Source organism: Bufo gargarizans, chromosome 9 (assembly GCF_014858855.1).
Source record: "Bufo gargarizans isolate SCDJY-AF-19 chromosome 9, ASM1485885v1, whole genome shotgun sequence".
NCBI classification, from domain to species: domain Eukaryota; kingdom Metazoa; phylum Chordata; class Amphibia; order Anura; family Bufonidae; genus Bufo; species Bufo gargarizans.
Window position 1 is genome coordinate 97483962 of NC_058088.1, and position 16178 is coordinate 97500139.

A 16178-nucleotide genomic window follows, 5' to 3' on the forward strand; every position below is an offset into this window, starting at 1 on the left:
GACATGATGTCCCAGATGTGCTCAATTGGATTCAGGTCTGGGGAACGGGCGGGCCAGTCCATAGCATCAATGCCTTTGTCTTGGAGGAACTGCTGACACACTTCAGCCACATGAGGTCTAGCATTGTCTTGCATTAGGAGGAACCCAGGGCCAACCGCACCAGCATATTGTCTCACAAGAGGTCTGAGGATCTAATCTCGGTACCTAATGGCAGTCGGGCTACCTCTGGCGAGCACATGGAGGGCTGTGCGGCCCTCCAAAGAAATGCCACCCCACACCATTACTGACCCAATGCCAAACCGGTCATGCTGGAGGATGTTGCAGGCAGCAGAACGTCTCCAGACTCTGTCACATCTGTCATGTGCTCAGTGTGACACTGCTTTCATCTGTGAAGAGCACAGGGCGCCAGTGGCAAATTTGCCAATCTTGGTGTTCTCTGGCAAATGCCAAACATCCTGCACGGTGTTGGGCTGTAAGCACAACCCCCACCTGTGGACGTCGGGCCCTCATATCACCCTCATGGAGTCTGTTTCTGACCGTTTGAGCAGACACATTGCACATTTGTGGCCTGCTGGAGGTCATTTTGCAGGGCTCTGGCAGTGCTCCTCCTGTTCCTCCTTGCACAAAGGCGGAGGTAGCGGTCCTGATGCTGGGTTGTTGCCCTCCTATGGCCTCCTCCACGTCTCCTGATGTACTGGCCTGTCTCCTGGTAGCGCCTCTATGCTCTGGACACTAAGTTGACAGACACAGCAAACCTTCTTGCCACAGCTCGTATTGATGTGCCATCCTGGATAAGCAGCACTACCTGAGCCACTTGTGTGGGTTCTAGACTCCGTCTCATTCTACCACTAGAGTGAAAGCACCGCCAGCATTCAAAAGTGACCAAAACATCAGCCAGGAAGCATAGGAACTGAGAAGTGGTCTGATTGTCACTCAGTGTTGCTTCCTAAGTGGATAGTTTGATTTCACAGAAGTGTGATTGACTTGGAGTTACATTGTGTTGTTTAACCCCTTAGTGACCAAGCCTGTTTGGGCCTTAATGACCAAGCCAAATTTTGGAAATCTGACATGTGTCATTTTAGCTTAGAATAACTTTGTAACGGTTTTGCACATCAAAGTAATTCTGACATTGTTTTCTCGTCACATATTGTACTTTACTTAGGTGGTAAAATTCTACCGATAAAATATGCGTATCCTTATTAAAAAAGTGAAATTTTATGAAAATTTGTAAAAAACTGCACATTTTCCTATTTTCAACTGCAATATTTCATATACATACATAAATACTATTCAATATTTTTTTATCAGAAATTTATTTCCACATCTTTACTTTATTTTGGCTGCACTCACAAAAATTTTTACTTTTTATTTTTTTTTATTTAGGAGACTTTACATTTTAACATAAATGTTAAAATTTTTGAAGTACATATTTTTTCCTGAAACAAGCCAAGTTTGCAGAGGTTTATAAGTGTCAGAATAATAGAAACCCCCCAAAAGTGAACCCATTTTAAAAACTAGGCCCCTTAACGTATTTATCTATGGGTGTAATGAGTTTTTTGACCCACTAGTTTTTTGTAGAAATTAATGCTAAGAAGGTGAAAAAAAATGTAATTTTCATTTTTTACACAAGTGTCAATTTAAAGACAGATTTTTTTCTACAGAGCACATGAAAATGAAGATGTACACTCCAAAATGTATCAACCCATTTCTCCTGTCTTCAGAAATACCCCCATTGTGGCCCTAATCTTATGTCTTGACAAACGACAGGGCCCAAACATAAAGGAGCACCCAGTTGTTTTCAGAACACAAAATTTGCTTGAAAATGGTTTAGGCCCCATTGCACACTTGTAATGGCGTTGAGCTGCCAAAACAATAGAAAACCCCCACAATGGACCCCATTTTGAAAACTAGACCCCCTAAGGTATTCATCTAGGGGTGTAGTGAGCATTTAGACCCCCTAGTTTTTTGTAGAAATTAATGCTAAGAAGGTGAAAAAAAATAAAAATAGCTCCACGAACCATCCCAAAGGGATCCCTCCCTCCCTGGAAAGCCCACAAACTAAACAGAAAATGAGAATAAATTGAATTCCTGACCCCCCCCCCCCCCCCTGTTCTTTTTGGTATTAAATAAAATTAATAATTTGCAACCGTATGGTACGTTTCAAAGCAGGGGTAATTACAGAGCCCTGGTTGTGATGGGCAACTGGAGCAGTAAATCCGGGTGTCCCTCCTCCTTCCATGTTTGCTACACACCCGGCATCTTTTCTGTGGATACGTTTTGCTGGTAGTGGCAGGGACGGGGTGAGGGAAATGGCGTTCTAAAAGCCTTCGAACGTCCTCCGATTCGAAGGCTTGCCTAGGTGCGGGGGACTCAAACAGGAGACTCTCAATCACCTTCTCCTGGTACTCGAGGAAGTTAAGGTTTCCCTGGGACTTTTTGAATAAAATAAAACTATTATAGGTAGCAATCTGGATGAGGTAGATTGCTACCTTTTTATACCAGGCCCTGTTTTTTCGCTTCACCAGGTAGGGGTGAAGCGCTTGGTCCGAGAGGTCTACACCTCCCATAAATTTATTGTAGTCTGTCACACAGACCGGTTTGTGCTTGTCCGCCGTAGCCCCCCTCTCCCTAACTGCCACTGTGGTGTCTGCATGCAAGGTGGTCAGCATGTAGACATCCTTCCTGTCCTTCCACTTCACGGCAAGCAGCTGGTCACTTGCGAGGGCGAAGGATGTTCCTTTCTCCAAACGTTTGGAGACCAGCGGTTGTGGGTATCCAACTCTATTTTTGCGGACTGTCCCACAAGCCCCTGTGTTTGCAGCATGGAGGGATTTATAAAGGGGTATACTAGTGTAAAAATTATCGGTGTACACGTGGTACCCTTTGTGCAGGAATGGTGCCAATAAATCCCACACAATTTTTCCCGATGTGCCAATATTTTCGGGGCAGCCTGGGGGGTTAAGTTGGGAGTCTCTGCCCTCATAAATAGACAGGCCACAGGTGTAGCCGGTTGTGCTCTCGCACACCTTATACAACTTTACCCCATATCTGGCACGCTTGGAAGGAATATATTGACGGAAGGAAAGGCGGCCTTTAAAACTAAAAAGGGACTCGTCAACTGATAATTTTTTCTCAGGGGTATATAATTTCAAAAATAAATCTGTAAGGAGGGAAATAAGGGGTCTCAATTTATTTAGGCGGTCGAAGGCTGGGTCAGTTCTGGGGGGGACTTGGGAATTGTCTGAAAAATGCATGAACCGCATTATGACTTCATAGCGGTTACGGGACATAACTGCTGCAAACACAGGGGTTGAGTGGACAGTACTCGCAGCCCAATAGGATCGGACAGAGGTTTTTTTTACAATGCCCATGTCCAGGGTAAGCCCCAAAATTTTTTTATTTCAGGGACACTTGTGGGGGTCCACCGTCTTACATAAATAGACGTGGGCTTTTGTACAGCAAACTGTGTGGCGTACAAATTAGTTTGCTGCACAATTAACTCCAGGACTTTATCATCTACAAATAAATGAAAAAAATCATAAGGGGTAAAATTGCCGACATCCACATTAATTTGGGGAGTGGGTAAAAATTGGGGTACTTGGGGGGAAAATGAAGTGGCAGGAACCCACGTAGCAGAAGGGACGGGACCGCTGGGTGGAGAATGAGGGGAGGTGGTGACTTCTACCACCATAGGGCTATGGGGTCTGGGGATGGAATCAGAGTCCCCGCTATCTGAAAATATTTCCGCCTCTGAAGCGGTGCCAGATTCAGAGTGGTCAGAGCAGAGAAATTCGTATGCCTGCTCCGCACTTAACAATCTCCGAGCCATTTTTTTTTTTCTGTACAGCTCAGAAAAATTCAAATAACTGACCGTCCCTAAAAATGACTGACACCCACCGACTGACGGAGTGACACCCACCGACTGACGGAGTGACACCCACCGACTGACGGAGTGACACCCACCGACTGACGGAGTGACACCCACCGACTGACGGAGTGACACCCACCGACTGACGGAGTGACACCCACCGACTGACGGAGTGACACCCAACAACTCACTGACTGACACCCACTGACCGCCAGTAACAGACGAACAGGGTCCCTAATAAAGATAAATGACTGTAACTAATAGACGTCTAATGACGGACGCCTAATCACGGACATCCACTGACCGCCAGTTACTGACGGACAGTTTATAATTTGATTTTTTTTCTTTTTTTTTTCACAGTATGTAATCACAGAGCCAGGACAGAAGTCTGATCTCTCTCTCCTCACAGAACAACTGCGCTGAGGGGAGAGAGAAGCACAGCCCCTGTCCTGGCCATGTTTTGTAAATATAATGGATGTGATCTCCATGATAGGTTTATCATGGAGACCACATGATCAGGGACCATTATTATTGGTCCCTGATGGTTACTGTGCTGAAGGCAGATCTTCAGCACAGTAACCAGTGCGCATGTCTGTGCCATTTTTTTTTTTTTTATTAGATGGGGGGGGGGGGGGGGCCCTAATAACTTTATTAAAATATATCTAAGGACCCTATTGCCCCGATCGGGGTGCTGGGGACCCGATCGGGGCATAACTTGAACTTCTCTCTCCTCTCCTGAGGAGAGAGACCTTACAGTAAGCGGCGGCGGCCGGCTTTCAGTCTGCGCATGCGCCGGCCGCCGCCGCCATCTTCCTTGAGGGTAAGGGGGGTGGGGGGGTGAGGATCGGGACCCAGCTTAGGGATAGAAGTGCTGGGGGACCCGATCCTAGCACCGGAGACTTTCTCCCTCCTCTCTCACATGAGAGGAGGGAGAAAGTTTTAGTTCAGGCTTCATTTTCGGTGATCGCCGTGATAAAGTGTATCACGGCGATCACGTGATCAGAGACCGCTTGTCACGGTCTCTGATCACTGCCCCGAGCCCTCAGCTACCTCCGGTAGCTGCGGGCACGGAGCTACTACGCTTGATTTTAGCGTTAACTCGGGCTGAAGTGCCGCCGTAAAAAGGCGGCGCTCCAGCCCAAGGCCCCTTAGTGACCGCCGTAAAAACACGTATGGGTGGTCACTAAGGGGTTAAGTGTTCCCTTTATTTTTTTGAGATATAGATAGTCTATAAAATTTTTATATATATATTCCACTTCCTTATGTAGTAATCCCAAAGGCAAACACTGCAAACACTTCTGTACTCTGAAGCGGAGTTGGCGGATTGTGCTCCATAAGGTGCTGTGTTACGCTATGCATCCAGTGGGAGGTATATGGAGGTACAGTAGGGTCCCATAGATGTCTATTGCTGCCATATGAAGCTGCACTATGCATGTGTGAATGAGTGATAAAAATCGGTTTGTATTACTTGTTGAGGAGGTGTCTCCATTTGGTTTTCTAGATTGTAAAGACCACACGGGTACTCATCTTTGTGGTGAATGCAAATCTGTGACATGGATTATGTATTTGAATACTGATTTTTTTTTTTTTTTTTTTTTCTCCCTGTCCTTTATCTGTTTTAGGATTGTGGAAGCTACCCAGGTTTTGTCACAATTTTAAGGGCGTCCAATTTTGATGGAGGCAACAAGGCTGACCAGTTAGATTATGAGAATTTCCGGCATGTCGTTCACAAATGGCACTATAAGCTAACGAAGGTATTGATAACAAAAGTGATCTTCCAGAGAACCTAACAGATTGAAAATGCAGGTTACATAGCAGGTGGAGCTGAGCAGTGCAATTTGTAGTTTGTGGAAATATTCAGTTATAACCTGTATTTTATTTGTTAAAACCCTGCTCATTCTTGTCCTAGGAGTCATATGGTCAGTCCTGAGATTGGCAGCCATTGTCTCTATGCACAATCGTAGAGAGAAGGCTTTCGATCACTGAGTAGGATGCCACCCATTGGACTCCTAAACCCAGAATGAGCAGCGAAATAAACAAATAAAATACAAGTTATACTGAATCTTTCCCCACAAACTACAAATCAATCTGCTCAGCTCCTTCAGCTATGTAAGCCGCTGCCGGTAAATTGCCCTGTGACAGGTTCACACACGGCACTGCTGCATGCAAAGCTAACGACCATACATGGCTCTGCTGCATATACACATGCACAAAATTACTAATAACTGATATTTCGGTCTAGTACAGACCACGAGTGACATCAAAAGGCCTCAAGCTGTAATCTCCTGTTTTCATCTCCTTCACTGCAACTTAGAGACCTTCACGATAGAGAATGGTGTTTCTCACAGTCCTTTCCATAATCGCTTATCCTCCTCTCCTGCCTGCACTGATCACACAGATCGGTGTCGGGCAGGGCAAGAGAGAATTGTGCAGATGCATCTGTCATTGAGTGGACAAAGTGCTGTATGAGCAATCTGCTGGATCATTAAGGAAGCAGTCAGGGAGGTCTGGCGCTGCTGCACCTCTCTGACTGCGGACTGTAAGACACAGGCATAGTTTGATAAAGTCTTGGATGTACCTCGGGTTGTACTATTGAGCAGAGGGCGAACTAAATTTTTTCCAGAACGGTAAAAATACTCCTCTTAACAATTTTGAGAAGTATTTTTAGCCGAGGAGGAGTATGAGTTTTGCGGTAATTCATATATTTAATACATAGTCCTACATACCGTTATGAGACTTCTATTTCTGCAGGGAAACCATTACATCTCCTTTTATAATGTCTTCTGTGAAGAAATAGCAAATTTAGGCCATTTTATATTTATCCAACATCATACACTAAACGTAAGACCACTGCTGCCATACAGAGTGCCCACCTGACGCTGCCATACAGAGTGCCCACCACACACAGAAAGCTCTACAATAGACTGATTACTTAGCCCTGCTTTATACACATGTTCTATACATAAAGTATCTCCACATTCTCCAGCACAGTCCTACATGGACCCTGGGTTTTTGATCACATGACTGTGACATCACCACAGGTCCTGTAACCACAATGTAGTGTTTCGTTTGGACTCTGGAGCGGCTCCTGGTGAGAGAAATGTCTGTGAGGGGGGGGGAGAAAGCTTCCTGAGTGCCGAACCTGGCAGCTTCCGATACAGCGCTCCTGACTAGAAAAGGGCCATGCGGAAAAATACGCTTCAGTCTTTTTTTCAGGGAGTAGAATGGCCCGAAAAGGCGTCTGACTCTTGCACAGGCTTTATTGCGACCTCTGCTATTAAGCCCTCCATTTTTACTATATTTTGTTGACATTCTTATTTTTTTAAATCCTAACAGGCGGATTGTGTTTGTGGCTGTGTTCTCCCATCTAGGCACATAAAATAAAAGAACAAACACAAGATGGACAGAGCGGTATCATACCTGTTCATGTGTGTTGACTGTTTTTATACATATTTTTTATTTTTTCCTCCAGGCATCCGTTCATTGTCTTGAGACAGGAGAATATACTCATATCCGGAACATTCTTATTGTACTGACCAAAATTCTACCTTGGTATCCTAAAGTACTGAACTTGGGACAAGCCCTGGAACGAAGAGTGCACAAAATCTGTCAAGAGGAGAAAGAAAAAAGACCTGATCTTTATGCATTGGCCATGGGGTAAAATACCAATGAAAGGCGGTCATTGAATGTGTAAAGAAGCCATTAGAACGTTCTCTCACTTAAGGGGTTTCATTTGAGTTAGGTGAAATAACGGCATCACATAGCACGGTCTCGGAACTTAGGGGGTCGTTTATCAAGCTGAAATACACCAAAATTAGGCAAATTTCGCAATTTGTAACTTCTCCTTGCTCACGCTAGCTCTAAAAAAAATAAGTGTGTGGGGAAAGGGCCGGCTCAGTCATTATTTTCTATGCCTGTTTCAGGCATAGAAAAAGATCTAAATGTAAGACTGCCAGGAAGCTGCCTATGCCTCTATACCGCCAGCTATGGGGCTTTATTAAAACTGGCGTCTTAATAAATGTGTCCCTTAGTTCTTTATGAACAGTTGGCAGAGTTCTAAAAAAAAATCTAAAGGCCAGAATTTCTACATCTATCTATTTGTAGTTTATAATACATTTCAGGTAGATCTGTAGAGCGATGATTTTCGTGTGTCAAAGTTTAGGTGTCCTTGTACCGTGTAGTTTATAGTATATCAGATTGACATTATTGTGTACTGTCCATCTTTTCATAGAAATAAGGTTAAGTACTGCTATATGTGCATTATAGACCAGCGGCAGTACATCACAGGTTGACTAATGTCTGACTGGTAATTGCCTTGGTATATTTAACATGTTGTGCGAATTACAGCTACTCTGGACAGTTGAAAAGCAGGAAATCTTTCATGGTGCCTGAAAATGAGTTTCATCATAAAGATCCCCCTGCCAGGAATATCATTCCACCTACAGTACAGAATGGACCAGGAGCTGCCAGTCAGTCAGCCTCTGTCGTGGTGAATGCAGCTAAACCCGAAGAAACCAGCACTGAAGATATTGGTCAGTACTGATCTATTTTTAATATGTGAATACTGTACATATTTTTAAAGCAGTTATGGGGTCCTTTATCAAGCTTGTGTAAAGTAGAACTGGCTTAGTTGTCCATAGCAACCAATCAGATTCCACCTTTAACTTTTGACAGCTCTTTTGGAAAATGAAAGGTGGAATCTGATTGGTTGCTATGGGCAACTAAGTCCTTTCTACTTTACACAGTTTGTGGGGCGTGTCAGAGCTAGCTGAGATTATGAGCTTCTATACTGCTATAAACATCACCGGAGTCTCCTGTGTGATTTACTCCTCTTATCTGTTCTATGAGTTCTGGAGCTAAAAAAAAAAAAAACATAGCAGGAAGAAAGGGAAAAAAACGTCACAGCAGTACAATGTTGACAGACTTCCATAAGAGAGATACGCCCCTTGCTTCTGAGCGAAATTCATCTAGCTGTGCAGCTGAAATAGAGAATAATATGGCCGAAAAAATATTAGGGAAGCCCAAACGTAACATGTTCCTTCAGTTATGCATGTACAAAGAAGCACATTCATTATGCAAATTAGTTTTTGGAAATTTAGGTATACTTTAAGCTAATTTCTTATAACATTGATAAGAATTGAGCTGCTAGGAAAGTACAGATAAGGGCTACAGATTTAGTCATACAAGCAGCTCCCCGACAGATTCAGTGTAAAATGGAAAGCTTGATAGTCTGCAAATGTACTGAAAGTGAAAACCATAGAAGAAAAAAATGTTTGTTTAATAAAGACTAACTGAAAGCTTGATTTTTTTTATTTTTTTTTAGCCCAAAATGAGTGGAATGCAATAATAAAAAAAACTACTACCCTAAAGGTGTTCGTAGCCTTTAAATCTGCATATTACATGTTGTATATCTGTTCGTCTTGTTTGTGGTCACTTACAGTATTTTTGTGTTTTATTATCTTTATTTAAAACTAAAGAAAAACTGAAGGATAAATCTCAAAGTACCTTGAAAGTTGTTACCAAAGCTGCAAACATAGCACCCAAGGTCACTGCAAACAATGGAAGTAGCTCCTCAAACAGGTATGTATGGTTTCCTTCTTTGCATTCTTTTGGGCCATTAAAACTATCTTGTACAATTAAAAGGGTTTTCCAGGCTTTTAATATAGATGACCTATCCTCAGGATAGGTAATCGACTCCTCAGGATAGGTAATCGATATCAGATTGGCAGGGGTCTGATCAGCTGTGTGGAGAAGAGGCACGCACTGTGCGTGCGTGCCGTCTCCCGTCTCTCTCACTGCTGCTCTGTCTGTGGTAAGAAGGAAGAGGGACAGCTGATTGGCAGTGCCCAGTGTCGGACCCCTGCCGATCTGATATTGATCACGTATCCTGAGGATAGGTCATCAATAATAAAAGCCTGGAAAATCTCTTTAAATTTCTTATGGGGAAAGAAGAAGCTTCTAATAAAGTCAGGAGACGGTTACAGGTCCTCTTTAACCATTTCATTTTACAATGTCTTCTAAAAACTGCTGGCATGTATGTAAAGTCTATTCAGAAAATGTTCTGATTCAAGGGCCAATACATACTGCAGATGGTGAGCTTCCCCCAGATCTAAATGTAATGTGTTTACTAGACATGCCTATAGGATGTACCATAAATCTGAGACCAAGCTTATACTGCGGTGTTGGGCAGAGTGGATTCTAAATTACTAGGGCTCATGCTCACAAACCTATGCTAGCGGTGCCCATATTGTAGCCCGCAAACAATTTCATGTTATACGGGCACCGGCCGTGTGTGCGCACTGTATCACGGATGTGGACCCATTGAATTGAACAGGTCCACAATCTTCAAGATACAGAGCGGAACTACGGCGTGGAAGCACAACGAAGCACTTATGTGGGATTTCGGTCTGTGCCTTCACACCGCAAAAAAATAGAACATGTTCTATATTTTTTTTTTTTTTTTTTGTCGTGTGGACTAAATGTTGCGAATCACAGACCTAATCAAGTAAATGGGTCCTCAAACAGCGGGCACACAGCCGGTGACCGTGCATTGCCGACCGCTGTTTGCCCTTTAAGATGAGATTGGGCTTCTTTACCCTCAAGATAACAGTAGAAAACAATCCCACCCCTCAGGCCTACATTCTCAATGTTTCCTTCTGTCTACAGCAAAGTCATTAAAGAAAAGGAAGAAAAAGATAAAGTGGGGAAGGAAAAGGAGAAAGATAGAAAGGAGAAGACTCCAGCTGCTCCACAAGAGACCAAGGCACCAGGCAAGGATGGGAAGGATAAAGTTAAGGAAGACCGGGCAAACAAAGATGAAAAACCGCGAGAAGTCAAAGAGAAAACGCCAAAATCTGACAAAGAGAAGGAAAAAATGAAGAAGGAAGAAAAATCTCAGAAGGAAGAGAAATCTAAGGCTGCCGCAACAAGCACTGAGTCAAAGCTGGCTGCAGAGAAGGAGAGAGAAAAGGAGCCCTGTCGGGAGAAAGATCTTTTTAAGGAATCTAAATTGAAAGAAAGTTCCAAAGGAGGAGATAAAACCGCTGTTGCTGGGTCCTTGAAGTCCCCTGTTCCCAGATCGGAGACCTCTGAGTCTGAAAGGGGTAGGTTTTTAGTATTTTTTTTGTTTGTATAAAAACAGTTATGCAAAGCCTTTTACAATTGGTGTAAAAACATGAGCAGCCGTGCCCCCCTTCAAGAGCGGTGTACAGATTTGTCTTGCAAATCTACAAAAGCAACTGCCTCGCAGGATTCCACCCCAGGCCATGCTGGTTGCGTCTGATGCTTTATATATTTCCATAGTGTAAAATAATAAAACAATGCAAGCTCAACTTCTGAGCAAGGTCTAATATTTCATGTGAATGTTTAGATTTTTTATTTTTTTTTCAATTATCCGTGAAAAGTAATTTATAATTTTTTTTACTTTTCAGAACAAAAACGTCGTAAACTTGATACGCATTCTTCCCCATCACATTCCTCAGCAGTAAAGGTTAGTATAGCATGAGGAAGCCTGTATCCATATTAGGCTCACCTGTGTGGAGTACAAGAGTCCGTCTTCCTTCAAGTTGGGTGCCAATTTTCCACTGGAAGTCGCTGGAGGTTTTTTTCTTTCCTTTCTTTTTGTGTTGATATTTTGTATTTTGAAAATTTGAGCTAAAATTTTGACCTGTTTGGACTATTTTTCTATAAAGTATTTTTCCAAAATGGCAAATAAAAGCTAAATCTTCAAGGACCTAGCAGTCATATTTTTGTAAATAGTGTGAAGAAAGCTTGTGCTGAAGTGCCTACGTATTGCTAAGCAGTCCGCTATTAATTCTGTAAGAGAGTGAAATGGCTACAAGCAAATCACACCATCAAGATGAGTCGAGGAGAATCCCCCTCTCTACGCTGGTTTCTATTTTTGGTGGGAGAGTTTTCTACTGAAGATTTCCTGGATCCCGTGGGGAGAATATGAAGATACCTCCTGAATTCCTCAGGCGACACAAGCTTCATTTTGCCAAAATGTGCCTTCTAAGGAGGAGCCGTGGAAGGTTTCGCTGTAAAGTCTGGGGATCGATCCTGCAGTAGTTGTTTAATTTGAGCTTGCAGCTTCTGTTAGATGTATCCTGGAAAGCTTACCCTAATCCTATTACGTGTTGGTCTCTACATTTCAATTGAAGGCAGTTTTGGCAGCTATCATCTCACAAACCCAGAAGAACCCCATTTTGGCCTTCGAGCGGCAGCTGCCATGGGCTTAGCCTACAATGAAGACTAGTGATTGCTACACTCAAGCACCTTTTACCTTTTCAGTTTTTTTTTTTTTTTTTGTTTTTTGATACTCCATTTCTGTACAGCCTTTCCCCCTCATGTCTATGATGATCATCAAAGCTACAAGTCCCTTACTTCTGCCCATGAAGCCCTTGGATTACTGAGGTGTGCCTTGCCACTGTCAATGGATTTGCATCTTTTTTTTTTTTTTATAAATTTTTTGCTTCTTTTCTCATGTTTTGGTAAGGTAATGTGACTGGACTAAATATATTCTGATTCTAAGATGGATTGTTCTGCACAAGATTAATGTCACATTGTGCATTTCATTTCACTTTTCACCTATTGTTATTTTGTTCCCCCTCCTTATATCTTAGAGCTAAAATGTTAAACTTTTGCTTAGCTCTTAACTTAATTTTTTTTTATTTATTCCACTTTTTTTTTTTTTTTTTTTTAATTTCAACACGCTTTTATTTCTCTCTGTGCTTAGCTAGTGAATATCCGTTTAACATGTAGCAGTTTCCATGTTGATTTTCTTTGTTCAGTGTTAACAGCATCAAAAGATTTATTCCCCCCTTCAAAGGCGTAGCTGTATTTTCTCAAGGTCACAACCATGGGTCTCGTTACTGCCAACTATCCAGCTCACGTGTCATCTCCATTCATTTTCTACAGGACAACCTCAGTGAATTTAAGGAATCTTCATCAAAGGTTTGATTCTTTTTATCATTGGCATTTATGAAAAAGCAAATTTTCTTTTTTTTTCAGTGTAGCAGAATGTATATGCATATACAGCATGGTTAGGTCACCTAGGTTCGGCGTAGAATATGTGCTATAAACGTACGAAGAATATTAAAGGGAACCTGATATCAGCGCTGTCACTCATGAGCTAATAGTAAGTGGTTGCTGAGAACCAGCATCATAATCATTGCAGCCCAGGGCTTGAAAAGAGTCAAATCTACCTGAGAAGAGTCCTGGTTATTAATAATCTCCTGCTCTCCTCGCCCATCTGCTGCTGATTGGCAGTTCTCTCCTAGAGAGAAAGGGAGAAAACTAGGTAGAAGCCTGTCAGTCATCTGCAGGTGGGGGGAGAGCAGGAATTCATGAATAACCAGGACTCTTCTCAGGTGGCCGGGACTCTTTTCCAGGCCCGGTCTGCAATGATTATGATGTTGGTTTTCGGCAGCCACTTACTTTTAACTTCTAAATGACAGACCGCTGAAATCATCTCACCTGTCTCTACTTTATACTGCTGCTAGTGTGGGCAGTATAACGTTGATCACAGGTTCCCTTTAAATAATGCCGGATATGAAGCATTTGTGGCTTGTGCAAAAAACATGATATATAGGCCCATAGAGTGTCAATTGCCAATGATTAAGAGGCATAGTTTAACAACGTTCTCACAGAATCCATCATGTAATTAAATGGCGGCACGCCACATAATACAAGTGTATAGCCATACACTTGTATAATGACTGCCTCTAAATGCTTTAAACCCCAAACTCGAACCTGCCAAAAGGCAGGTTCACTCAACTCTAATCAGGAGCACCATTTAGAAATATTGATTATTGGACGTAAAAAATAAAAACACTTGACCAGATGCTTTAAAGGGTTTCTACCACTTGCAGATCACATATTTGGTGATCAGACACTAGCGATCCGCTAGTGTCTGATGTAGCTTACAAGCTAATTATTACCTTAATCCGTTCGGCCCATACCTCAAAAAAAGCACTTATATCTTTATGCAAATGAGCCTCTAGGTGCTATGCAGGCGTTTTTCCAGCACCTAGAGGCTCCGTCTACCTTGCAGTTTGCCGCCCATCGCCTCGCTCCAGCACGCCCATCTCTTACCGTATTCGATCCTCCCCCTGCTTCAGCCTTCAGAAATCCCGCGCCTGCGCCGTTCGTCGCGGCATTCGGAGGCATTCGGCGCAGGCGCAGTCAATGTCTGACCGCTCCGTGCTCAGACATTTCCACTGCGCCTGCGCCGATGTCATCGGCGCAGGCGCAGTGGAAATGTCTGAGCACGGAGCGGTCAGACATTGACTGCGCCTGCGCCGAATGCCGCGACGAACGGCGCAGGCGCGAGATTTCGGAAGGCAGAAGCAGGGGGAGGATCGAATAGAGTTGAAGATGGGCGTGCTGGAGCGAGGCGCTGGGCGGCAAACTGCAAGGTAGACGGAGCCTCTAGGTGCTGGAAAAACGCCTGCATAGCACCTAGAGGCTCATTTGCATAAAGATATAAGTGCTTTTTTTGAGGTATGGGCCGAACGGATTAAGGTAATAATTAGCTTGTAAGCTACATCAGACACTAGCGGATCGCTAGTGTCTGATCACCAAATATGTGATCTGCAAGTGGTAGAAACCCTTTAAAGGGTTTTTCCGGTGATAAATGACTTTTTACTTATGCCCCATAGCCTGCTTCACCACTTGAGAGAGTCATGCTTACCTGCTTCCCACCACTCCAGTCCTGTGTGCTGGCTCCTGCTTGCCCACCTTCCAGCCCTCAGCTTGTTTTCTCCCAGCCAGGTATGGATATGGTCACACATGTCACAGGAGCCAGTGACTGGTTTCAGAGGTGAGGTGTGGCTGCAGTCACATGCTGCTGCTAATTCCAGTCATTGGGATCGAGTGGGGTCCAGTACGCAGGAATGGAGCTCTGGTAAGATGACTTTCAATAGGTGAGGCAGCCTACCAGGCATATGTAAAGTGTGATTTATTATGGGAAAAACAAAATTTACAGGGTTGTCTAACCAGGACAATTATTATTTTGGATTTTGAACTCTTCAGATTTCCTTGTAATCTAGTGCAGATGTATATGTTATAGACCGCTTTACCTGACCAAGTAACGCAAGCGAAGCATGTCCGAAATCGTATAATATGAGCCATAGACCTCATTACAACAAGAACACCTGTTGATTCATGAATTGTCAGAGACTGCTTTTAATTCAATTTGTTGGAACACCAGATAACTGATGTCCGATAGTCGTAAGGCGTGACTCACACCATGCTTGCAAAAATGTTTGTGACATTTTTGGAGGTTTAATGCTCCACTTGCCACTTTTCTAAAAAGTGTGTGTAGCAGGGCAGGGTGGTAGCTGCACTTTTATTATAATTTATGGCAAGAAACTGGTGTAGATTATACTAGAAATGTACACCTTGGACCTGCACAGATGCGCTTCTTAATTGTGGTGTGTCTGACGCCAGCAGGGGGTAGATTACCACCGGAAAAACTGCATTCTTCAAAATTGTTCCCCTATATTATTTAGGCTTGGCAAACAGTTGTTTTTTTTTTTTGTTTGGGGGGTCGGTCTTCAGGGGCACTAACAGATCCCACTTACCTTAACTAAAAAGACTAAAAATATGAATTCACAAGCTTATACTTGCCTATCATGGAAGAAACGATGAATTTCCCTTTCTCGCTTCCCCCCCTTATATTTTAATAGTTTGGACTTTTCGGACGTGGCGATGTTTGTTTATTTATTGTTTATAGTGATTTATAGTTGCGTGTGTGTGTTTTTTTTTTAACAGTTTATTTAACAACTATCTTGGGATCTTCTAATCCCTTGTCCTATTCACCCTAATAGAACTGTATCATGGTGAATAGGACTTCACACTCTCCCTGCTGCTCTGTGCATAGTGCACACAGCAGCAGGGAGATTACCATGGCAGCTAGGGCTTCAGTAGCATCCTGGCTGCCATGGTAACCGATCAGAGCCCCAGGCTTACACAGCTGGGGCTCAGATCAGAAGCTGCCACCGATGAGGAGGAGGGGACCATGTGGCCAATGATTATAATACTGGGTGGGTTGAGGGGGGCGGCACACTGCGCCACCAATGATTAACCCTTAATACAGGAGGCGGGTACTGGCAGCAGATTAGCGGCAGTTAACCCCTCAGGTGCCGCACCTGAGGGGTTAACTGCTGCTGATCGCAGCTCCCTGTCAGAGGCAGGGTGCCGGCTATGCGATTCTGCTGCCGGCACCTGCCTCCTGTCTTGTGTTATATGTGTCCGGACTTTGTTAAGTAGCAGGCTACACAGAGCGGTGCCCAGGGATGTCCTAGCACTT

At 43.5% G+C, this 16178-nt stretch overlaps 1 protein-coding gene across 2 annotated transcripts in view; it reads left to right on the forward strand.

Annotated features, from left to right (window-relative positions):
• The window catches only part of THOC2 (THO complex 2), a 141315-nt gene that overhangs the window by 76746 nt on the left and 48391 nt on the right, over positions 1-16178 (forward strand). Inside the window, exons 27-33 of one of the 2 annotated variants that reach the window (XR_006386832.1) lie at positions 5491-5622; positions 7341-7525; positions 8216-8400; positions 9346-9448; positions 10535-10971; positions 11299-12280; positions 12785-12820. Coding sequence is in view for 1 of the 2 variants with exons in the window: in XM_044269083.1 (XP_044125018.1) it covers positions 5491-5622; positions 7341-7525; positions 8216-8400; positions 9346-9448; positions 10535-10971; positions 11299-11357; positions 12785-12820 (1137 nt within the window). In the remaining variant the exon portion in view is untranslated. The remainder of the gene's footprint in view (positions 1-5490; positions 5623-7340; positions 7526-8215; positions 8401-9345; positions 9449-10534; positions 10972-11298; positions 12281-12784; positions 12821-16178) is intronic. The other variant, XM_044269083.1, reaches the window with a different exon arrangement.